Below are 25,040 nucleotides of genomic sequence, written 5' to 3' on the forward strand. Positions count from 1 at the left end.
CCTTATCAAATGCCTTCCTGAAATCCATATACACAACATCCACTGCTCCACCTTTGTCAATGTGTTTTGTTACATACTCAAAGAATTCAATCAGGCTCATAAGGCATGGCCTGGACTTGACAAAGCCATGTTGACTACCCCTAATCAAATTATGTCCTTCCAAATGCTCATAAATCCTGCCTCTCAGGATTTTCTCCAACAACTTGTCCATCACTGAATTAAGATTCACTGGTCTATAATTTCCTGTGTTATCTCTACTCCCTTTCTTGAGCAAGGGAACATCATTTGCAACCTTCCAATCCTCTGGTACTTCTGTCCCTATTGATGATGCAAAAGTCATCAGCAGAGGCTTAGCGATCTCCTCCCTCGCTTCCCACAGTAGCCTGGGGTATATCTCATCTAGTCCCAGCAACTTATCTAATTTAATACCTTTCAAAAATTCCAGCATATCCTCTTTCTTAATGTCCTTACACTCAAGTGTTTCCGTCCACTGTAAATCATCCCCACAATACCCAAGGTCCTTTTCACTGGTGAATACTGAAGCAAAGTATTCATTAAGTACCTCTGCTACCTCCTCCGACTCCATGTACACGATCCCACTTTCATACCCGATTGGTCCTACTCTCACACAGCCCATTCTCTTGCTCTTCACATACTTGTAGAATGCCCTGGGGTTCTCATTAATCCTGCTTGCCAAAGCCTTCTAATAGCCCCTTCTAGCTCTCCTAATTTCATTCTTGAGCTTTCCTGGCACCCTTGTAATTTTCCAGAGCTCTAACAGTACCTCATTTCTTGAACCTTTCACTAGCTTTTCTTTTCTTTAATTAAATTTTCTACATCCTTTGTATACCATGGTTCCTTTACCCTACCATCCTTTCCCTGCCTGCCTGAACATTTACCACACTTCTGCCATGCATTTCCAAGAACATCTGCTGCCAAGTTCCTGCCTAATAGCATCATATTTCCTCCTACCCCAATTAAATATTTTCCCAAATTGTCTGCTTCTATCCCTCTCCAGTGCTATGGTAAAGGAGATAGAGTTGTGATCATTACCTCCAAAATGCTCTCCCACCAAGAGATCTGACACCTGACCAGCTTCATTTCCCAATACCAGGTCAAGAACAGTCTGTCCTTCAGTTGGCTTATTTACATATTGCATCAGAAAACTTTCCTGAACACACCTAACGAACTCCACCCCAACTAAACACTTTGCTCTAAGGAGATGCCAGATAATATTAGGAAAATTATCCCTGATTAGCAGTGCCATTTCCCCACCCTTTTGCCTCCCTCCCTGGCCCTTTTCAAACATCTAAGGCCCGGCACACTCAGCAGCCATTCCTGCCACAGAGACATCCAAGTCTCTAAAATGATCACAACATCATAGTTCCACATATTGATCCATGTTGTAAGTTTATCCACCTTGCTCATGATTCTCCTTGCATTAAAATAGACACATTTCACACCATCTGGCTGAGTGCATCTTTGCTCTAACATTTGCCTATCCTTCCTCACAAACTCCCTACAAGCTGTCTGTACTTGAGCGCCAACCACCCAATCTTCTGCTTCTTCACTTTGGTTCCCATCCCCCTTCATATATAGTTTGAACACTCCCCAACAGCATGAGCAAACCTCCCTCCCAGGATATTGGTTCCCTTCCAGTTCAGGTGCAACCCATCCCACTTGTAGAGATCACTCCTTCCCCAGTAAAGGTTCCAATAAACCAAGAACTTGAAGCCCTGCTCCATTTCCTCAGTGCCTCATTCATCCGCACTATCTTCCTGTTCTGACCTTCCCTAGCTCGTGGCACTGGGAATCATCCAGAGATTACCACCTTGGGGTCCTGCTCTTTAGCTTCCTTCCTAACTGCCCAAACTTACTGTGCACAACCTCTACCCCTCTCTTGCCTATGCCATTGGTACTGACATGTACCACGACCTCCCGCTGCTCACCCTCCCCTTCAAGAATATTCTGCAACTGCTCAGACACATCCTGGACCCCAGCACTTGGGAAGTAACACACTATCCTGGTGTCTCCTGCTGCTGCAGAATCTCTTATCTGTCCCCCTAACTATTGCTCCCCCTGACTCCATGCTATTCTTCTGAGGCTCAGAACCAACCACAGTGTTATTGGTCTGGCTGCTGCCTCCGTGGCCAGATAGGTCCTCCCCCTCAGCAGTATCCAAAGTGAATAACCACAGGGGGACCCTGCACTGACTTTTTTCTCCCTTCTCTCAGAGTTCACACCTCTACTCCCCGAATTCACCACCTGCTCAGAAATTGTATCTATCAAATGCTCTGCCTCCCGGATTATCCTAAATTCATCCAGCTCCTCCAGCTCCAGCTCCTTAATGCAGTCCTTCTACAGTCTCCCTGCTTTCTCAATACTACCTGTCCCTCCAACTATCTTCATATCATCCAAAAACTTGGCTACAAAGCCATCAATTCCATCATCCAAATCATTGACATATAACATGAAAAGAAGCAATCCCAACACTGACCCCTGCAGAACACCACTAGTCATCGGCAGCCAACCAGAAAAGGCCCTCTTTATTCCCACTCTTTCCCTCCTGCCAGTAAGCCAATCTTCTATCCATGATAGCATTTTTCCTGTAATACCACGGGCTCTTATCTTGTTAAGCAGCCTCATGTGTGGCACCTTGTCAAATGCCTTCTGAAAATCTAAGTGAACAACATCCACTGACCCTCCTTTGTCTCTCCTGCTTATTATTTGCTCAAAGAATTGAAACCTCATCTTTAATAACTGACTCCACTTCCCCACCAATGAAGTCAGGCTAACTGGCATGTAATTTCCTTTCTTCTGCCTCCCTCCCTTCTTGAAGAGTGAAGTGACATTTGCAATTTTCAAGTCCTCTGGAACCAGTCCAGAACCTAGTGATCCTTGAAAGATTATTACTAATGCCTCCATAATCTCTCAGCTATCTTTTTCAGAACCCTGGGGTGTACACCATCTGGTTGAAGTGACTGATCTACCTTCACACCTTTCAGCTTCCCAAGCACCTTCTCCTTAGTACTAGCAACTACATTCACGTCTGTTGCCTGGCACTCTCTAATTTCTGGCATACTGCTAGTGTCTTCCACAGTGAAAACTGACACAAAATACTTAAGGTCATCTGCCATTTTTGTGTCCCCCAATACTACCTCTCCAACATAATTTTCCAGCAGTCCAATATCTACTCTTGCCTTTTTAACTCTTGATAGATCTGAAAAAAGGAGCCACCTGATTTTCCCAATCTACCTGCATATTTAAGTCCCTATCACACACCCCTTTTGTCATGCCTTTTCTATCACCCATTGTAATTTATATCCCACATCCTCGCTACTGTTTGGAAGCCTGTATATAACTCCCATCTGGAGTGTTTTACCCTTGCGGTTTCTTAGATCTACCACAAAGAGTCTACATCTTCTGATTCCATGTCACCCCTTTCTAAGGATTTGATTTCATTTTCACCAAAAGAGCCACATCATCCCTCTGCCTGTCCTTTTGATACAAGGTGTATCCTTAGATGTTAACCTCCATCTCTGTGACCTTCTTTTACCACAACTCAGTTGCGACCAAAGTGTCACACCTGTCAATCTCTAACTGCACCACAAAATCATCTACCTTATTCTAGATACTGCATACATTCAAGTATAAAACCTCAGTCCTGTATTCATCACCCTTTGACTTTGCAGTCAACTCATCCCACTAACTGCAATTTTGCTCTATTATCTACCTGTCCCTCCTCAGTCTCACTACACACTACGTTTGTTTGTACAGTTGCCCATCCTCCGCCCAGTCACTCCAGTCCCCACCCCCCTGCCAAATTAGTTTAAACCCTCCCAACAGATCTGACAAACCTGCCCGTGAGAATGTTGATCTTTCTCAGGCTGAGGTGTAACTAGTCTCTTTTGTACAGGTAATAACTTTCAGGGGAGCTCCCAATGATCCAGAAATTTGAAACCTTGCCCCCTGTACCAGTTCCTCAGCCACATTCTTCTGTAAATCTTGTTTCAATGTACACTTGATAAATAAATCCGAATCTATCCACATTTGCTCCATAGTCGCCTTCTATGCCTTTACAATAATCTTGCACTAGTTCCACTTTATAAACCTTCCCATCAACTACTCTCCCACCACCACCCCCTCCCCCAATCATTCTGTGACAATAGCCAGCTACATTAACAACATGCAAAGTGCTGGGATGTGGGAGGCCAGCAGAGCACCCAGGAAAAAGCATGGGCAGAGTGGATGTGGCAAAGTTGTTTCCCATGGTGGGGGAGTCTAGTATGAGAGGACGACTTGAGGATTGCAGGGCGCCCATTCAGAACAGATATGCGAAAAAAAATTTTTAGCCAGAGGTTGGTGAATCTGTGGAATTTGTTGCCACGGGTGGCAGTGGAGGCCAAGTCATTGGGTGTATTTAGGCAGAGATTGATAGTTATCTGAGTAGTCAGGGCATCAAAGGTTATGGTGAGAAGGCGGGGGAATTGGACTAAAGGGGAGATTGGATCAGCTCATGATGAAATGGTGGAGCAGACTTGATGGGCCGAATGGCCGACTTCTGCTCCTTTGTCTTATGGTCTTATGTTCTATGGAAAACCTTCAGGATGGAACCAGCTCGCTGGAGCTGGGATTTACCCCCTCTACTGGATTTCTCCAAATGCAATCTCATCCTGGATAAGGAAAGCAGGTATGGAATGAGATGGGAGGTCTAAGCACTTAGGATGTAAGTGTGATAGGCGAGTATTAGTGCACCAGTGATGCTTTTCTCTGCACCCAAGCAATGCAGCCTAACCCTAACCCAAGATGCAGCTACCAGAGAAACAATCCAAACTCTGAACCTCAACACAGCAGTTACAACTGCAATCATTGTCAAGTTTTTTTTAATTTGTTCTTTATGCCAGATTTATACTTCATCACAAAACTAACTGCACCAGACTTCAACAAATCACCCCTCAGCACCACTAGTCCAATGATATCCCTCAACCCCAACACTGTACACCATTCTCAAACTGTCAGATCCTTGATGGAGAAGATCCTGAGAGGCAGGATTTATGAACGTTTGGAGAGGTATAATATGATTAGGAATACTCAGCATGGCTTTGTCAAGGTCAGGTCGTGCTTTACAAGGCTGACTGAACTTTTTGAGAATGTGACTAAACATATTGATGAAGGTAGAGCAGTAGGTGTAGTGTATATGGATTTGAGCAAGGCACTTGATAAGGTACTCCACTCAAGGCTTATTGAGAAAGTGAGGTATGGGATCCAAGGGGACATTGCTTTGTGGATCCTGAACTGGCTTGCCCACAGAAGGCAAAAAGTGGTTGTAGAGAGGTCATATTCTACATAGAGGTTGTTGATCAGTGGTGTGCTTCAGAGACCTGTTCTGGGACCCCTACTCTTCGTGATTTTTATAAATGACCTGGATGAAGATGCGAAGGGATGGGTTAGTAAACTTGCTGATGACACAAAGGTTGGGGGTGTTGCGGATAGTGTGGAGGGCTGTCAGAGGTTACAGCAGGACATTGATAGGATGCAAAACTGGGCTGAGAAGTGGCAGATGAAGTTCAACCCTGATAAGTGTGAGGTGGTTCATTTTGGTAGGTCAAATATGATGGCAGAATATAGTATTAATGGTAAGACTCTTGACAGTGTGGAGGATCAGAGGGATCTTGGGGTCCAAGTCCATAGGATATTCAAGCCTGCTGCACAGTTTGACTCTAAGAAAGTATACAGTGCATTGGCCTTCATCAGTCATGGGATTGAGTTTAAGAGCAGAGAGGTAATGTTGCAGCTATATAGGACCCTGGTCAGACCCCACTTGGAGTATCGTGCTCAGTTCTGGTGCCTCACTCCAGGAAGGATGTAGAAGCCACAGAAAGGGTGCAGAGATTTACAATATGTTGCCTGGATTGAGGAACATGCCTTATGAATAGGTTGAGGGAACTCGGCCTTTTCTCCTTGGAGCGACGGAGGAAAGGTGACCTGATAGAGGTGTATCCAACATCTGCAGATTTTATCGTGTTAGGAATTTTATATATTGCAATGTACTGAGGCTACAAAAAGAAACAAACTTCATTGCAGATGTGAGTGATGATAAACCTGATTCTGATATGGGTCTCTATTGTGGACTGAGAGTGGGAAGGGGGCAGAGAGAGGGGAATCATTGTGGGAAAAGGGGAAGGGAGAGGCTTTGATTGTGCAGATAGTCAGAGGCTTTTTCCCAGGGCTGAACTGACTAGCATGAGAGGGCACAGTTTTAAGGTGCTTGGAAGCAGGTACAGAAGAAGTATCAGGGGTAAGTTGTTTTTTTTTACACAGAGAGTGGCGATTGCGTGGAATGGGCTGCCAGTGACAGTGGTGGAGGCAGATATGATAGGGTCTTAAAGAGATTCCTGGACAGGTAAATGGAGCTCAGAAAAATAGAGGGATCTGGGTAAGCATAGGTAATTTCTGACATGTTCGGCAGAGCTTTCTGGGCCGAACAGCCTGTATTGTGCTGTAGGTTTTCTATGTTTCATGTTTCCTGAAAATCTACAGAACAGCAGACGCTTCAAGCCTCCCCTCCACAGCCTTTCTCAAAACTTCTCGCTGTCTTGGTAAAGCAGTCAGCACAATCAAAGACCCCACCCACTATGGATATTCTCTTGTCACCCTGCCTTGTGCAGCTGGATCCTGGACTTCCTGTCAGATTGCCGGCAGGTGGTAAGAATGGGCTCCCTCACCTCTATCCATCTGACACTCAACACAGGAGCTCTCCATGGCTCCATCCGAACTCGCCCCTTTACTCTGCATACCCATGACTGTGTCACCACCTGCAGCTCCAATCAGCTAATTAAATTTGCTTCTTTCCAACCGTGATAAGACTGCTGAACGGATCCTGACCCAGATCTGGGCCGTACCTTCCAAATATCCGGACCTGACTTGCACTACCTTACTTTCCCTTTTCTATTTTCTAATTATGATTTATAATTTAAATTTTTATTATATTTACTTTGATTCGTACTTCAGGGAGCGCAAAGCGCAGGATCAAATATCGCTGTGATGATTGTACGCTCTAGTATCAATATATAGAGAAGTTATCACCCTGACACAGTGGTGTCAAGAAAACAACCTCTTTCTCAATGTCACAAAAACAAAGGAGCTGGTTGTGGATTACAGGAGGAATGGAGACAGACTAACCCCTCCTGACATCAATGGATCTGGGGTTGAGAGGATGAACAGCTTCAAGTACCTTGGCATACACATCACCAATGACCTCACTTCTCCGAGATGTGAAGATTCCTACTGCACCCGATGGCACTTGTGATCTTTGTCACAGATATAAGGCTGTCTTTTAAGAGCACAAGGCAGAAGGCCCCGACGGAATATCTGGTAAGGCTCTGACAATTAACTGATGAGAGTACAGTCGGCCCTCCTTATCTGCGAGGGATTGGTTCTAGGACCCCCCCCCCCCCCGCGAATACCAAAAAACATGGACGCTCAAGCCCCTTATCTAACCTGTCTCAGTGCGGGTGGACTTTAGGACTTGGGGGAGCTTGGGACCCGCCGCTCGTGGCTGCTGCTGAATCCGCAGTGTTTCTGTTCCATTGACGGAAAACGATCACGATTGAAAATAACGTGGAAATAATAAAGCGATTGGAAAGAGGTGAAATGCAATCGGTCATTGGAAATGCGTTAGGCTACAGTCAATCAACGATCAGATCAATTTTAAAGGATAAAGTGAGAATAATGCAGAATGTGAAAGGCTCTGCCCCAGTGAAAGTACAATTATTACTAAGCAACACAGTGGTTTAATTATTGAAATATATGTTTGTTAAGTGTTTATATGCATAGAAAGGTAAATATATACTATATACTAAGAAACGTTTGACTAACTGATGCTAAATAATACCAGATGTACCTGTTCTGACTTACATACAAATCCGACTTAAAGACTGTCTGTACTTTAAATCATCTCTAGATCACATATAATACCTAATACAATGTAATTGCTATGTAAATAGTTGTTAGACTGTATTGTTTAGGGAATAATGACCAAAAAAAAGTCTGTACATGCTCAAACGACGAGTACTGGAGAGAGAACTTCCAGGCTTTCCCGATCCGCGGTTGGTTGAATCTACACATGCGGAACCTGCGGATAATGAGAGCCAACTGTACAACCTCTCACTACAATGGGCAGAAGTTCCCACTTGTTACCAGTGCCCAGAAAGAATAATGTGAGCTGCCTTAATGACTATCGTTCAGTAGCACTCACATCTATAGTGAAGAAATGCTTTGAGAGATTGGTCATGACTACTAGACTGAACTCCTGCCTCAGCAAGGGCCTGGACCCATTGCAATTTGCCTATCGTGAGTCAATGGTAGTGTTACGTACTCGTGACACGTGACAGTGGTACCCTTGTCACGTGACTGGGGTTGAAGCTATACTGGACTTGAGGTAATGGTCTTGTGATGGTGGAGTGACGTCATTTTCCAGCCAGTAGAGGTCATGTGACAGGTGTTTTTTTTTACAGGGTACAAAAGGAGGACCCCTCCCTCTGAGGAGGGGCAGTTCGTGGCTGGATTTGCCATGTTGACTTCATGCCACTGCGTGATTTAATACGATGACGCGGTTTAGTTGAAAGATGAAGTTTTATCTAATGCCTAAAGTTTAAAAGGGTCATTGCCAGCAGTTTCTTTACAATACTGCTAGTTGAGAATCAGTGGAGAGTGAAGATCGGAGTTCGGGAGTTAAAGATCGAGGAGAATTGATTTTGACAGTGAAATAGGTTCGACCTTGTTTGATCCTTATTCGGAAGGAATTCGTTGACTGCTCTCGTGTTAATCCCTGCGAAATAGCAGAAAGGATTGGGAATAGTTCTGTAAAGGAAAGGTCAGTGCCTTTAAGCCGTTTCGTTTTGTAAATTCTTCGTGGGGAAAAGTTTGATCTTGGGAACCGAAGCAACACGACGTGAAAGAGAATTTAAATCGTCTTAAAAAGTCTCTCCCTTAAGTGGACTGAGAGCATTTTGAACTTTTGGCAATACTACTTTAAAGAACTGTTTTTGCTGCATCGCTTTAAGAACTGTTTAAGCTTCATCGCTTTAAGAACTGTTTAAGCTGCCGCACAGCAGCTGATTTCCGGTTACGTTAGTGATTTGTTTACTTTTGGGGGTTTGTTTTCAGTGTTTAATAAACGTGTTATTTGTTATAAAAACCCCTGCCTGACCCAATTACATTTATTGTTGCCTGAATCCGTAAGACATAATCTTAATGGCTCTTCACATGGCTTTACACCACCTGGACTACACAAACACCTACGTCAGGATGCTGTTCATTGACTATAGCTCAGCGTTTAACACCATCATTCCCACAATCCTGATTGAGAAGTTGCAGAACCTGGGCCTCTGTACCTCCCTCTACAATTGGATTCTTGGTTTCCTAACCGAAAGACCACAATCTCTGCAGATTGGTGATAACATCTCCTCCTCACTGACAATCAACACTACTGCACCTCAGGGGTGTGTGCTTAGCCCACTGCTCTCTCTATACCCACGACTGTGTGGCTAGGCATAGCTCAATTACCATCTATAACTTTGCTGATCATACAACCATTGTTGGTAGAATCTCAGGTGGTGACGAGAGGGCGTACAGGAGTGAGATATACCAACTAGTGGAATGGTGCCACAGCAACAACCTGGCACTCAACATCAGTAAGTCAAAAGAGCTGATTGTGAACTTCTGTAACGGTAAGACAAAGGAACACATACCAATCCTCATAGAGGGATCAGAAGGGGAGAGAGTGAGCAGTTTCAAGTTCCTGGGTGTCAAGATCTCTGAGGATCTAACCTGGTCTAATATATCAATGCTGCTATAAAGAAGGCAAGACAGCAGCTAAACTTCATTAGGAGTTTGAAGAGATGTGGTACGTCAACAAACTCAAAAACTTCCATAGGTACTATCACAGATTATTTCAGAAGACCAAACTGGTTTTATTAGGAATCGGTATTCCTTTTTTAATGTTAGAAAATTGATTAATATAATTTATACTTCATCACCCACAATCCCAGAATGTGTTATTTCATTAGATGCTGAAAAAGCTTTTGATAGAGTTGAATGGACATACTTATTTAACGCTTTGAGATATTTTAATTTTAGTCCTAATTTTATATCATGGATCAAACTAATATATTATAAACCTGTTGCTTCTGTTCTTACAAATAATTACAGATTGTGGCGACTCATTTCCTGGCGCATCCGAACCGACTCACAATTAGATAGCCTACGGGGGTTTGCGAGCACAGAGCTTTGGAGCCTCTGAGCCTTGGGGGGCCAGTTGAGGGAGGCTTAAAAGTGAGGCTGAAGTTTTCGAATAAAGTTTTTTCCTTCGACTGCAGTTACCGACTCCGTGTCGTAATTTTAGCGCTGCGTGTAGCACACCGCTACAATTGGTGACCCCGACGGTCCAAACGATTTTTGGACCAGAAATGACCGACGCCGCCTCTGTTCATGCGGTTTCGTTGAAACTGCCGGGTTTCTGGACACAGCGCCCGGACCTATGGTTCCAGCAAGCCGAAGCCCAATTCCACGTTCGCCAGATCACCTCAGAAGACACCCGCTACTACTACGTGGTGAGCTCCCTCGACCAGGACACAGCGGCCCAGGTCGTGGAGTTCGTACAGTCGCCCCCGGCAGACGGCAAGTACACAGAATTCAAAGCCCTGCTCCTCAGGACTTTCGGACTCTCACGGCGCGAGCGGGCTGCCCGTTTACTGCACCTGGATGGCTTGGGCGACAGACCTCCATCGGCTTTAATGAATGAGATGTTGTCTCTGGCCGACGGACACACATTCCTCATGTTTGAGCAGGCATTCCTGGAGCAGCTGCCCGAGGACATACGCCTGCTGCTATCCGACGCGGATTTCAGTGACCCCCGGAAGGTGGCAGCCCAGGCGGACTTGCCAAAAAGGTGTGTCCATCGCACAGATCTCCCAGCCACGCTCCCGGCAGCAAACCAGTCCAGGCCCGGCCGCAGAGCCCGCCAACCCCCGGCTCAATGAACACTGGTGCTTCTACCACCAGCGGTGGGGCGCAGAAGCCCGCCGTTGTCGCCCGCCCTGCAAGTTCCCGGGAAACGCCAGGGCCAGCCGCCGCTGATGGCTACGGCGGCTGGCCATCGGGATAGCCTCCTGTATGTGTGGGATAGAAGGTCGGGACGCCGGTTTTTGGTCGATACTGGGGCTGAGATCAGCGTTTTACCTCCGACGAATTACGACACCCGCAGCAGGGCACCGGGTCCCCCCCTGAGGGCCGTGAATGGCAGCACAGTAAGGACCTATGACACCCGTCAGGTGCAGCTACAGTTCGGCTCCAGCCAGTTCACGTGGGACTTCACACTGGCCGCCGTAGCCCAACCGCTTCTGGGTGCGGATTTTTTGCGGGCTCACAGCCTACTGGTCGACCAGCCCAGGGTGAGACTGGTACACGCCGAGACCTTTCAGACGTTCTCCCTGGGTGCAGCCCAGTTGCCAGCCCCTCACCTCGGCTCCATCACGCTGTCCGACAACGACTTCACCAGGGTCCTGGCGGAGTTCCCATCGGTTCTGGCACCGCAGTTCACAGCGGCCATGCCCAGGCACGGCGTACAGCACCACATCCCGACCCAGGGACCACCCCTCCACGCCCGCGCTCGGCGGCTTCCCCCGGACAAGCTCCGACTGGCGAAGGAGGAGTTCCAGAGGATGGAGGAATTGGGGATCATCCGGCGGTCCGACAGCCCATGGGCCTCCCCCCTGCACATGGTGCCCAAAGCGACGGGGGGGCTGGAGACCGTGCGGCGACTACCGCAGGCTGAACGAGGCTACCACACCGGACCGCTACCCTGTGCCGCACATTCAGGACTTTGCAGCAAACCTGCACGGCGCACGGATCTTCTCCAAGGTAGACCTCGTCCGAGGGTACCATCAAATCCCGATGCATCCTGACGACGTCCCCAAAACGGCTCTCATCACCCCTTTCGGCCTTTTCGAGTTCCTCTGCATGCCGTTCGGCCTGAAGAATGCCGCACAGACGTTCCAGCGGTTAATGGACGCGGTGGGACGGGACCTGGACTTCGCGTTCATCTATTTGGATGACATCCTCGTAGCCAGCGGCAGTCGTCAGGAGCATCTGTCCCACCTCCGTCAACTCTGCACCCGACTGAGTGAGTACGGTCTTACAATCAACCCCGCCAAATGCCAGTTCGGACTCAATACCATTGACTTCCTGGGCCACAGGATTACTAAAGACGGGGCAACCCCTCTGCCCGCTAAGGTAGATGCGATCCGCCTCTTTCCCCGACCCACCACGATCAAAGGCCTTCAGGAATTCGTAGGTATGGTCAATTTCTACCGCCGCTTCCTCCCTTCAGCTGCCCGGATCATGCGCCCCCTGTTCACCCTGATGTCAGGTCCGGGCAAGGACATTCCCTGAGACGAGGAGTCCGCCGCCACTTTCGTTCAAACGAAGGAAGCTTTGGCGGACGCCGCAATGCTAGTACATCCCAGAATGGACGCCCCTACCGCCCTCACAGTGGACGCATCAAACACGGCAGTCAGTGGGGTGCTGGAGCAACTCATCGCAGGTCGCTGGCAACCCCTGGCGTTTTTCAGCAAACACCTGCGACCACCCGAGCTTAAGTACAGTGCTTTCGACCGGGAACTGTTGGCGCTCTACCTGGCAATCCGGCATTTCAGGTACTTCCTAGAAGGTCGGCCCTTCACCGCGTTCACGGACCACAAACCGCTTACCTTTGCGTTTACGAAAGCGTCCGACCCCTGGTCGTCCCGCCACCTGTCCTACATCTCTGAATACACGACGGATGTCCGGCACGTCTCGGGTAAGGACAATGTCGTGGCGGATGCACTCTCTCGCCCTACCGTTCATGCCCTTTCCCAAGGGGTAGACTTTGAGGCACTGGCAGAGGCGCAGCAGGCGGATGAGGAGATTCCGAGTTACAGAACCGCAGTCTCCGGTTTGCAGCTCCAGGACCTCCCCGTAGGCCCAGGTGAGAGGACCCTACTCCGTGACGTCGCCACTGGCCAGCCCCGTCCAGTCGTCCCGACAGCATGGCGGCGCCGCGTTTTCGACTCCATTCATAACTTGGCGCATCCCTCCATCCGGACAACTGTCCGGATGGTTTCCAGCAGGTTCGTTTGGCACGGACTCCGCAAACAGGTCAGTGAATGGGCCAAAACGTGCATGCACTGCCAGACGGCCAAGGTGCAGCGGCACACCAAAGCCCCACCGCAGCAGTTCCATCCCGCCCACCGGCGTTTCGACCACATTCATGTGGATATCGTGGGCCCCCTGCCAGTGTCGCGCGGAGCGCGGCACCTCCTGACTTTCGTGGACTGGTTCACAAGATGGCCAGAGGCGGTCCCGCTCACCGACACCACCTCCGAATCTTGCGCCCGAGCCCTGATCGCCACCTGGATATCTCGCTTTGGTGTACCAGCCCACATTACCTCCGACAGAGGCGCCCAGTTCACCTCCAGCCTGTGGTCAGCTATGGCCAGCCTTTTGGGGACTCAGCTGCACCACACAACTGCCTACCACCCACAGTCGAACGGGCTAGTGGAGCGTTTCCACCGTCACCTGAAGTCGGCCTTCATGGCCCGCCTGCGAGGAGCCAACTGGGCGGACGAGCTTCCCTGGGTCCTACTCGGCATCCGCACAGCGCCCAAGGACGACCTGCACACCTCGTCGGCCGAGTTGGTATACGGCGCGCCCCTGGTCGTCCCCGGGGAGTTCCTACCAGCCCCAAGGGGGCAAGAGGAAGAACCCGCAGCAGTCCTGGGCAGACTATGCGAGAAGCTCGGTAACCTGGCCCCCATACCCACTTCACAGCACGGGCGGCACCCGACCTGCGTACCCAAAGACCTACAGAACTGTAAGTTTGTGTTTGTACGAAGGGGCGGGCATTGGCCGCCGCTGCAGCGGCCATACGAGGGGCCGTTTATGGTGCTCCGGAACAACGGGTCCACGTTCGTGCTGGACGTTGGGGGGAAAGAGGAGGTTTTCACGGTGGACCGCCTCAAACCGGCCCATGTGGACCTGGCGCAACCGGCCGAGTTTCCGGCGCCTCGGCGCAGAGGTCGACCTCCCAAGCAGGTTCTGGCCCAGACTGTGGACATTGGGGGGTGTATCGCCGGTTCTGGGGGGGGGGGGTTATGTGGCGACTCATTTCCTGGCGCATCCGAACCGACTCACAATTAGATAGCCTACGGGGGTTTGCGAGCACAGAGCTTTGGAGCCTCTGCGCCTTGGGGGGCCGGTTGAGGGAGGCTTAAAAGTGAGGCTGAAGTTTTCGAATAAAGTTTTTTCCTTCGACTGCAGTTACCGACTCCGTGTCGTAATTTTAGCGCTGCGTGTAGCACACCGCTACAAGATCTTCTTTTTTTCAATTATCTCGTGGTACGAGACAAGGTTGTCCCTTAAGTCCTTTATTATTTAATATCGCATTAGAACCTTTAGCCATTGCTATTCGTGAATCTCCTAATATTTTTGGTATTACCCGTAATGAGAAGTTATACAAATTATCACTTTATGCTGATGACTTGTTATATATTTCTGATCCTGACAGGTCTATTCCCGCTATTTTATCCTTGTTGGCTCAATTTGGTAGTTTTTCTGGTTATAAACTAAACTTGGATAAGAGTGATTTATTCCCTTTAAACGCGCAAACTTTATTGAATGACAGGATACCATTTAAAGTTGTTACTGATAACTTTATCTATTTAGGTATAAAAATTACCAAGAAATACAAAGATTTATTTAGACTGAATTTTTTACCTATGCTCCATCAAATTCAACAACTTACTACAAGATGGTCTCCCTTATCCTTATCATTAGTTGGTCGGATTAATGCTATTAAAATGATGATTTTACCGAAATTTTTATATTTATTTCAAGCTTTACCAATTTTTATTCCTAAATCTTTTTTTGATAACATTGATTCAAAAATTTCCTCATTTGTGTGGCAAAATAAAAACCCCAGGTTAAGTAAAAGGCAATTACAAAAATCTAAAAAAGATGGTGGTTTAGCTTTACCTAACTTTAGATTTTACTATTGGGCGAATAATATTCGTAACCTAATATATTGGAAATTAGATTTGGATTCACCATTGTGCCCACAGTGGGTAAACTTAGAATGCAATGAGGCACAGGGATATTTTCTATTTTCCGTTCTTGGTTCTTCTCTTCCTGCTGATTTAGTTAAATTCAATAAACAGATATCCAATCCTGTTGTCAAACATACATTACGAATTTGGTTTCAATTTCGTAAGTTTTTTACTCTGAAAAACTTTGTTCTTGATAGCCCTATTTTACTTAAATTTTTTTTTTCAAACCTTCTTTGACAGATCAAGCCTTTAGCATATGGAAAAGGAAAGGTATAAAATGTTTTCGTGATCTTATTTTTGAAGGTAGTTTGATGTCTTTCGACCAACTTTCCAACAAATTTAAGTTACCTAAATCTAATTTTTTTAGATATTTACAAATCAGAAATTTTTTACATAAAGTTCTAACATCCTTCCCTAATTCAACTTCAATGGATTTTTCAGATTTGATTTTTACCTTAAATCCTTGTCAGAAGGGATTAGTGGCTTTTATTTATAATATGATTATGAAGATACAACCAAAAATATCAGGTAGAATTAAACAAGAATGGGAAAAAGAACTTCAATATAATATATCAACAGAAAAATGGGAAAAAATTTTACAAATGGTTAATTCTTCTTCTATATGTGCTAAACATGCTTTAATACAATTTAAAATTGTACATAGAGCTCATATGTCTAAAGATAAGCTTGCTCGATTCTATTCTCATATTAACCCTCAATGTGACAGATGTCATTCAGATGTGGCTCCATTGACCCACATGTTTTGGTCATGTCCCACTTTACATAACTATTGGAAGGACATATTTGCTACCATTTCCTCAATTTGGAATATCGATTTACAACCTCATTCTATTACTGCAATTTTTGGTATACCAAATGAGGATGATAATCAGTTTTCCCCTTCAATTAGACGAATGATTGCTTTTGTAACATTAATGGCCAGAAGGTCTATATTACAAAATTGGAAAGAAATAAATCCTCCTACCACTTTTCAGTGGTTCTCTCAAACTATTTCTTATCTGAGCTTGGAAAAAAGTTAGAAGCACTATTTTTGACTTATCAATTAAATTTGAAGAAAATTGGGGACCGTTCATTCGACATTTTCATATGAATTAATTTGGCCTCTTCCAGACCTTCTCTGTTTATTCTTGTTCTGGTATGGAGTTCCGGAGTTTTTGACACTATCATATATATATAAACTGTTATTATTGCCCATGTTAGTTTAGTTTAGTGTTTTTTTTCCCCCAATATATATTTTTTCTTGTATTTTTAAATTTTTTTTTCTTTTGTTGATTATTCTTATTTTTTTCATATATAATTATTATAGGCTTGATTGATTAATGTACTTTTTTTTTCTGTTGATATTTTAATAGGATATTGTTATCTTATTATTAATTTAATTTCAAGTCTATTGCACTCATAACCTATTCATTATTATGTTATGTTTTTTTATATATGAAATTCAATAAAAAATATAAAAAAGAAGAAATGAAATAAATGGTGTTGTTTCTCCAACCTAAGTGTGGCCTTATCACGACAGTGGATGTGGCCATGGATGGACATATCAGAATGGGAATGGGAAGGGCAATTAAAATGGGTGGCCACTGGGAGATCTTGCTTGTCCTGGCGGACAGAGCATAGATGCTCGACAAAGCAGACTTCCAATCTACTTCAGGACTCACCGGGAGCATTGAACACAGTATATGACCCCAAAAGACTCACAGGTGAAGTGTCGTCACACTTGGAAGGACTGTTTGGAGCCCTGAATGGTAATGAGGGAGGAGGTGTAGGGACACTTGTTCCCCTTGCAAGGTTAAGTGCCAGGAGAGAGGTCAGTGGGGAGGGATGAAACACACACAAAATGCTGGAGGAACTCAGCAGGCCAGGCAGCACCTATGGAAACCTGCCCTTGACCAACTGTCCCACATCCCTCTTGCAGCGATCCAGTCTCGCCATTCCTAACATCCTTTGCTCCTGCCAGATTTACAAACTTGCTCTCTGCTCCACATTGATAGATATAGTACTGTGCAAAGGTCTTAGGCATCCCAGCTATTTATTGTACCTGTGCCTATAAAAGTATTCACCCCCTGGAACTTTTCATATTTTATTGTTTTACAACACTGAATCACAGTGGATTTAATTTGGCTTTTTTGACACTGATTATGAAGGATATTTTTGGTCCCCTAATCTGAGGAAAGACATTCTTGCCATAGAGGGAGTACAGAGAAGGTTCACCAGATTGATTCCTGGGATGGCAGGACTTTCTTATGAAGACTGGATCGACTAGGTTTATACTCACTGGAATTTAGAAAATTGAGGGGGGATCTTATTGAAACGTATAAAATTCTAAAGGGATTGGACAGGCTAGATGCAGGAAGATTGTTTCCGATGTTGGGAAAGTCCAGAACGAGGGGTCACAGTTTAAGGATAAAAGGGAAGCCTTTTAGGACCGAGATGAGGAAAACCTTCTTCACACAGAGAGTGGTGAATCTGTGGAATTCTCTGCCACAGGAAACAGTTGAGGCCGGTTCATTGGCTATATTTAAGAGGAAGTTAGATATGGCCCTTGTGGCTAAAGGGATCAGGGGGTATGGAGAGAAAGCAGATACAGGGTTCTGAGTTGGATGATCAGCCATGATCATACTGAATGGCGGTACAGGCTCGAAGGGCCAAATGGCCTACTCCTGCACCTATTTTCTACGCTTCTATGTTTAATAGAAAAGGACTCTTTTGTGTCAAAGTGAAAACATATCTCTACAAAGTGATCTAAATTAATTACAAATACAAATCACAAAATAATTGTTTGCATAAGTATTCACCCCCTTCAAGTCAGTACTTAGTAGATGCACCTTTGGCAGCAATTACAGCCTTGAGTCTGTGTGGATAGGTCTCTATCAGCTTTGCACATCTGGACACTGCACTTTTTCCCCATTCTTTACAAAACTGCTCAAGCTCTGTCAGATTGCATGGGGATTGTGAGTTAACAGCCCTTTACAAGTTCAGCTACAAATTCTCAATTGGATTGAGGTCTGGACTCTGACTTGACCACTCCAGGACATTAACTATTGTTTTTTAAGCCATCCCTGTGTAGCTTTGGCTTTATGCTTGGGGTCATTGTCTTGCAGGAAAACAAATCTTCTCCCAAGTTGCAGTACTCAAGCAGACTGCGTCAGGATTTCCCTGTATTTTGCTGCATTCATTTTACCTTCACAAGCCTTCCAGGGCCTGCTACACTGAAGCATCCCCACAGCATGATGCAACCACCACCATGCTTCATGGTAGGGATGGTATGTTTTTGATGTCTGGTGTTTGGCTTATGCCAAACATAGCGCTTAATCTAGTGGCCAAAAAGCTCAATTTTGGTTTCATCAGACCATAGAACCTTCTTCCAACTCCCACATGCCTTCTGGCAAACTCTAGCCAAGACTTCATATGAAGTACTTCAACAGTGGCTCTCTTTTGCCACTCTCCCATAAAGCTGCCACTGGTGAAGCACCAGGGGAACAGTTGTTGTATGCACAGTCTCCCATCTTAGCTACTGAAGCTTGTAACTGCTCCAGAGTTGTCACAGGTCTCTTGGTGGCCTCCCTCGTTAGTCCCTATCTTGTACGGTCACTCAGTTTTTGAGAATGGCCTGCTCTAGGCAGATTTACAGCTGTGCCAAATTCTTTCCATTTCCTGATGACTGACTCCAAGGGATATTCAGTGACTTGGAAATTTTCTTGAATCCATCTCCTGACTTGTGTTTTTCAATAACCTTTTTGCACAGTTGTTTGGAGTGTTCTTTTGTTTTCATTGTGTAGTTTTTGCCAGGATACTGACTCACCAGCAGTCGGTCTCCCAGATTCAGGTGTATTTTTACTACAATCAATTGAAACACCTTGACTGCACACAGGTGATCTCCATTTCACTAATTATGGGACTTCTAAACCCAGTTGGCTACAGCAGTGATGATTTGGTGTGTCATATTAAAGGTGGGGGGGGGGGGTGAATACTTATATAATCAGTTATTTTGTGTTTTATATTTGTAATTAATTTATATCACTTTGTTGAGATCTGTTTGCACTCGACACTAAAGTTTCTTGTTGATCAGTGTCAAAAAAATTTAGATCCACTGTGATTCAATATTGTAAAACAATAAAACATGAAAACTTCTAAGGGAGGCGAATACTTTTTATAAGCACTGTATATATGTATATATGTGCCTGAGACATTGGCACACAGAAGGGCGGGAAGGCTCGAGGGCCGAACAAACAACACTAACCATTTACTTACTTGCTGAGAAAATGGCTTCTCTTTGCCTTTGAGATTACCTCTTGCTCCTAATCTCAAAAGCAACAGCAATCCATCAGGCTGCTGTTTATTGAATGCTTGGCATCGTCCCCTCAGTACTAATCAACAAGCTTCGACCCCAGATAGCAACGCTTCTTCCTCCCCTCCCCATCTGTAAATTTAGACAATAAGTGCAGGAGTAGGCCATTCGGCCCTTCTAGCCAACACCACCATTCACTGTGATCATGGCTGATCATCCACAATCAGTACCCCGTTCCTGCCTTCTCCCCATATCCCCTGACTCCGCTATCTTTAAGAGCTCTATCTAACTCTTTCTTGAAAGCATCCAGAGAATTGGTCTCCACTGCCGTCTGAGGCAGAGCATTCCACACTCCCACAACTCTCTGGGTGAAAAAGTTTTTCCTCAACTTCGTTCTAAATGGTCTACCCCTTATTCTTAAACTGGACTCCCCCAACATCAGAAACATGTTTCCTACCTCTAGTGTGTCCAATCCCTTAATAATCTTATATGTTTCAATCAGATCCCCTCTCATCCTTCTAAATTCCAGTGTATACAAGCCCAGTCGCTCCAATCTTTCAACATATGACAGTCCCGCCATCCCGGGAATTCTACACTACACTCCCTCAATAGCAAGAAAGTCCTTCCTCAAATTTAGAGACCAAAACTGCACACAATACTCCAGGTGTGGTCTCACCAGGGCCCTGTACAATTGCAGAAGGATCTCTTTGCTCCTATACTCAACTCCCCTTGTTATGAAGGCCAACATGCCATTAGCTTTCTTCACTGCCTGCTGTACCTGCATGCTTACTTTCAGTGACTGATGTACAAGAACACCTAGATCTCGTTGTACTTCCCCTTTTCCTAACTTGACACCATTCAGATAGTAATCTGCCTTCCAGTTCTTGCCATCAAAGTGGACAGTTATCCACACTAAACTGCATCTGCCCACTCACCCAACCTGTCCAAGTCACCTTGCATTCTCATACCCCCAATACCATGTGCTCTAATTTTGCCCACTAATCTCCTATGTGGGACTTTATCAAAGGCTTTCTGAAAGTCCAGGTACACTACATCGACTGGCTCTCCCTTGTCCATTTTCATAGTTGCATCCTCAAAAAGATTAGTCAAGCATGATTTCCCCTTCGTAAATCCATGCTGACTCGGACCGATCCTGTTACCGCTATCCAAATGTGCCGCTATTTCATCTTTTATAATTGACTCCAGCATCTTCCCCACCACTGATGTCAGGCTAATTGGTCTATAATTCCCTGTTTTTTCTCTCCCTCCTTTTTTAAAAAGTGGGATAACATTAACTACCCTCCAATCCACAGGAACTGATCCTGAATCTGTAGAACATTGGAAAATGATTACCAATGCGTCCACAATTTCTAGAGCCACCTCCTTAAGTACCCTGGGATGCAGACCATCAGACCCTGGGGATTTATCAGCCTTCAGTCTCATCAGTCTACCTAACACCATTTTCTGCCTAATGTGAATTTCCTTCAGTTTCTCTGTTACCCTAGGTCCTCTGGCCACTATTACATCTGGGAGATTGCCTGTGTCTTCCCCAGTGAAGACAGATCCGAAGTACCTGTTCAACTCATCTGCCATTTCCTTGTTCCCCATAATAAATTCACCCGTTTCAGTCTTCAAGGGCCCAGCTTTGGTCTCAACTAATTTTTTCCTCTTCACATACCTAAAGAAGCTTTTACTATCCTCCTTTATATTCTTGGCTAGCTTACCTTCGCATCTCATCTTTTCTCCCCGTATTGCCTTTTTAGTTATTTTCTGTTGCTCTTTAGAAGTTTCCCATTCCTCTGGTTTCCCGCTCCTCTTTGCTATGTTATACTTCTCTTTTATTTTTATACTGTCCTTGACTGCCCTTGTCAGCCACAGTTGCCCCTTATTCCCCTTAGAATCTTTCTTCCTCTTTGGAATGAACTGATCCTGCACCTTCTGTATTATTCCCAGAAATACCTGCCATTGTTGTTCCATTGTCATCCCTGCTATGGTAGCTTTCCAGTCAACTTTGACCAGCTCCTCCCTCATATAGTCCCCTTTGTTCAACTGTAATACTGACACTTCCGATTTTCCCTTCTCCTTTTAAATTGTAGATTAAAGCTTACCATATTATGGTCACTAACTCCTAACGGCTCCTTTACCTCAAGTTCCCTTATCAAATCCAGTTCAACACACAACGCTAAATCCAGAATTGTCTTCTCCCTGGTAGGCTCCAGTACAAGCTGTTCTAAGAATCCATCTCGGAGGCACTCCACAAACTCCCTTTCTTGGGTCCAGTACCAACCTGATTTTCCCAGTCTATCTGCATGTTGAAATCCCCCATTACAACTGTAGCATTACCTTTGTGACATGCCAAGTTTAACTCTTGATTCAACTTGCACCCTATATCCTGGCTACTGTTTGGGGGCCTGTAGATAACTCCCATTAGGGTCTTTTTGCCCTTACAATTTCTCAGTTCTATCCATACTGACTCTATATCTCCTAATTCTATGTCACCCCTCGCAAGGGACTGAATTTCATTCCTCACCAACGGAGCCATCCCACCCCCTCTGCCCACCTGTCTGTCCTTTTGATAGGACGTATATCCTTGAATATTCATTTCCCAGCCCTGGTCCTCTTGCAGCCATGTCTCTGTTATTCCTACAACATCATACTTGCCAATTTCCAACTGAGCCTTAAGCTCAGCCACTTTATTTCTTATACTTCGTGTGTTCATATATAATACTTTTAATCCATTACTCTCCTCAGCTTTCACATCGATTCCTATTTCACTTGGCCATACTCTCCGATCCCTTCCTGAACTTTCTGCCCCGTTCATTCTGTTGTCTTTCTTAACTTTTCTTAGTCTCTCTTTCCCTTTAACTTCTTGATGATGATTAATACACTGTATGCTTTCTTAACCACAGAGTCAACCTGCACAGCTGCTTTGAGCATCCTATGGACTTGGACCCCAAGATGCCTCTGATCCTCCACACTGCCAAGAGTCTTATCATTAATACTGTATTCTGCCATCATATTGGTCCTACCAAAATGAACCACCTCACACTTATCTGGTTGATCAACTACCATTCTATATGGTGGGGGGAGTTTAAGACCAGAGGGCACAGCCTCAAAATAGAGAGACATCCATTTAAAATGTTGATGAGGAGGAATTTCTTTAGCCAGAGAGTAGTCAATCTGTGGAATCTGTGACTGCAGAGGTCAAGTCATTGGGCACATTAAAGGCTGGGGTTGATAATTATTGATTCGTCATGGTGTTAAGGAGTACAGAGAGAAGGCAGCAGATTGGGGCTGATAGGGAAAATGGATCAGCCAGGATGAAATGGAGGAGCAGACTTGAGGGGCCAAATGGAACCATTCTATATTCTCTCTTCTGATTCTTATAACTTTTTTCTAAGGATTTGGTTTAATTTCGTTTAAACCTTTAAAGCCTCCCTACCCTATCCGTTCACCTACCAGTCCTTTCCATACACTATGTATTCTTAGATTTTAAGTTTCCTACTGTGTTCTTGGAACACTGAATCTTACAGCACAGTACACGCCCTTTGGTCCATGATGTTGTGGTGATGGTTTAAACCTACTTCCAAATTCAATCTAACCCTTCCCTCCTAAATAGCCCTCTATTATCAATCATCCACAACTGTGTGATGCCCACAATGTCAGACCTGCCAATCTCTAACTGCAATACAAGATCATCTACTTTATTCTGTATACTGCCTACATTCAAATATAACACCATCAGTCCAGTATTCAGCACCCTCTTGTCAATTCTATCTGTGTGGCCTTAAATTCCTGCCGCTTTCTGAACTTGGTCTGATTCTATATTCTCGAGACTCCCGCAACCTCTCCCTTTCACTTTGTGCATTCTTCTGCACGCTGCTGAACCCGGGGAGGTGGAAAGGAAGAGCGAGGCACCGGGAGAAAGTGACTGTGAGCTGAGACACCCCCCACGCCTCTGCCCTCTCATTCCCCCCGGACCCCTTACCCGTAGAAGTTCTCGGAGCCGCCGATCGCCACCAGGCAGTAGGCGTTGGTTAACTTGGCGAAGCAGCCGATCTCGTTGTTGTTTTCAAAGGAAGCGCGGACGGCCATAGTCAGGACCGAGAGTGACCGGTAACCAAGTCGGGGCCGCCGCACCACCTCGCTCGCTCGCTCGCTGCCGAGGAAACGTGCTCCCTGGCAACAGCGCTTCCGCCCTGACGTCACCTCCGCTGTCAGAGCGGCTCACCGGAAGTGGGTGGCTGCTTCCGTCACCCCTCCTGCCCAATGCGGCCGTTGAACCCGGGGGAGGAGAGGAAGAGCGAGGAAGCCGCTGCCTGGAACGCACTGTCCGGTAAACTGGGCAGCACGTAATTCTCCGAAATTAGCGCCACCACCGAGCGCATCTTTCCCTCCCCACCCTCACTCTCTGGCTTTCCGCAGGGATCGCTCCCTCCGTCCCTCCCTCGTCCATCCCTCCCTCATCCTTCCGTCCCTCCGTCCCTCTGTCCCTCCCTCGTCCATCCGTCCCTCCCTCCCTCCTTCGTCCATCCGTCCCTCTGTCCCTCCCTCATCCTTCCGTCCCTCCCTCGTCCATCCGTCCCTCCCTCGTCCATCCGTCCCTCATCCTTCCGTCCCTCCCTCGTCCATCCCTCCCTCATCCCTCCGTCCCTCCCTCGTCCATCCCTCCCTCATCCTTCCGTCCCTCCCTCGTCCATCCCTCCCTCATCCCTCCGTCCCTCCCTCGTCCATCCCTCCGTCCCTCCCTCGTCCATCCCTCCCTCATCCTTCCGTCCCTCCCTCATCCTTCCGTCCCTCCCTCGTCCATCCCTCCCTCATCCTTCCGTCCCTCTGTCCCTCCCTCGTCCATCCGTCCCTCCCTCCCTCCTTCGTCCATCCGTCCCTCTGTCCCTCCCTCATCCTTCCGTCCCTCCCTCGTCCATCCGTCCCTCCCTCGTCCATCCGTCCCTCCCTCGTCCATCCGTCCCTCCGTCCCTCCCTCATCCTTCCGTCCCTCCGTCCCTCCCTCGTCCATCCCTCCCTCATCCTTCCGTCCCTCCGTCCCTCTGTCCCTCCCTCGTCCATCCGTCCCTCCCTCGTCCCTCCCTCCCTCCTTCGTCCATCCGTCCCTCTGTCCCTCCCTCATCCTTCCGTCCCTCCCTCGTCCATCCGTCCCTCCCTCGTCCATCCGTCCCTCCGTCGTCCCTCCGTCCCTCCCTCGTCCATCCGTCCCTCCGTCCCTCCCTCGTCCCTCTGTCCCTCCGTCCCTCCCTCATCCTTCCGTCCCTCCCTCATCCTTCCGTCCCTCATCCTTCCGTCCCTCCGTCCCTCCCTCCCTCCCTCGTCCCTCCCTCCCTCCTTCGTCCATCCGTCCCTCTGTCCCTCCCTCATCCTTCCGTCCCTCCCTCATCCATCCGTCCCTCCCTCGTCCATCCGTCCCTCCGTCCCTCCCTCATCCTTCCGTCCCTCCGTCCCTCCCTCGTCCATCCCTCCCTCATCCTTCCGTTCCTCCGTCCCTCCCTCGTCCATCCCTCCCTCATCCTTCCGTCCCTCCCTCGTCCATCCCTCCCTCATCCTTCCGTCCCTCCGTCCCTCTGTCCCTC

The 25,040-nt window shown here is 46.7% G+C and overlaps 1 protein-coding gene across 1 annotated transcript in view; it reads right to left on the reverse strand.

The window, feature by feature from the left end:
- Window positions 1-23,577, reverse strand: part of eif6 (eukaryotic translation initiation factor 6) — a 75,038-nt gene extending 51,461 nt beyond the window's left edge. Inside the window, exon 1 of the mRNA XM_059981103.1 lies at window positions 23,444-23,577. Coding sequence (XP_059837086.1) covers window positions 23,444-23,550 — 107 coding nt within the window. The 5' untranslated portion in view covers window positions 23,551-23,577. The remainder of the gene's footprint in view (window positions 1-23,443) is intronic.
- Window positions 23,578-25,040: the final 1,463 nt, after the last annotated feature.

Source organism: Hypanus sabinus, chromosome 9 (assembly GCF_030144855.1).
Source record: "Hypanus sabinus isolate sHypSab1 chromosome 9, sHypSab1.hap1, whole genome shotgun sequence".
Lineage (NCBI taxonomy): Eukaryota > Metazoa > Chordata > Chondrichthyes > Myliobatiformes > Dasyatidae > Hypanus > Hypanus sabinus.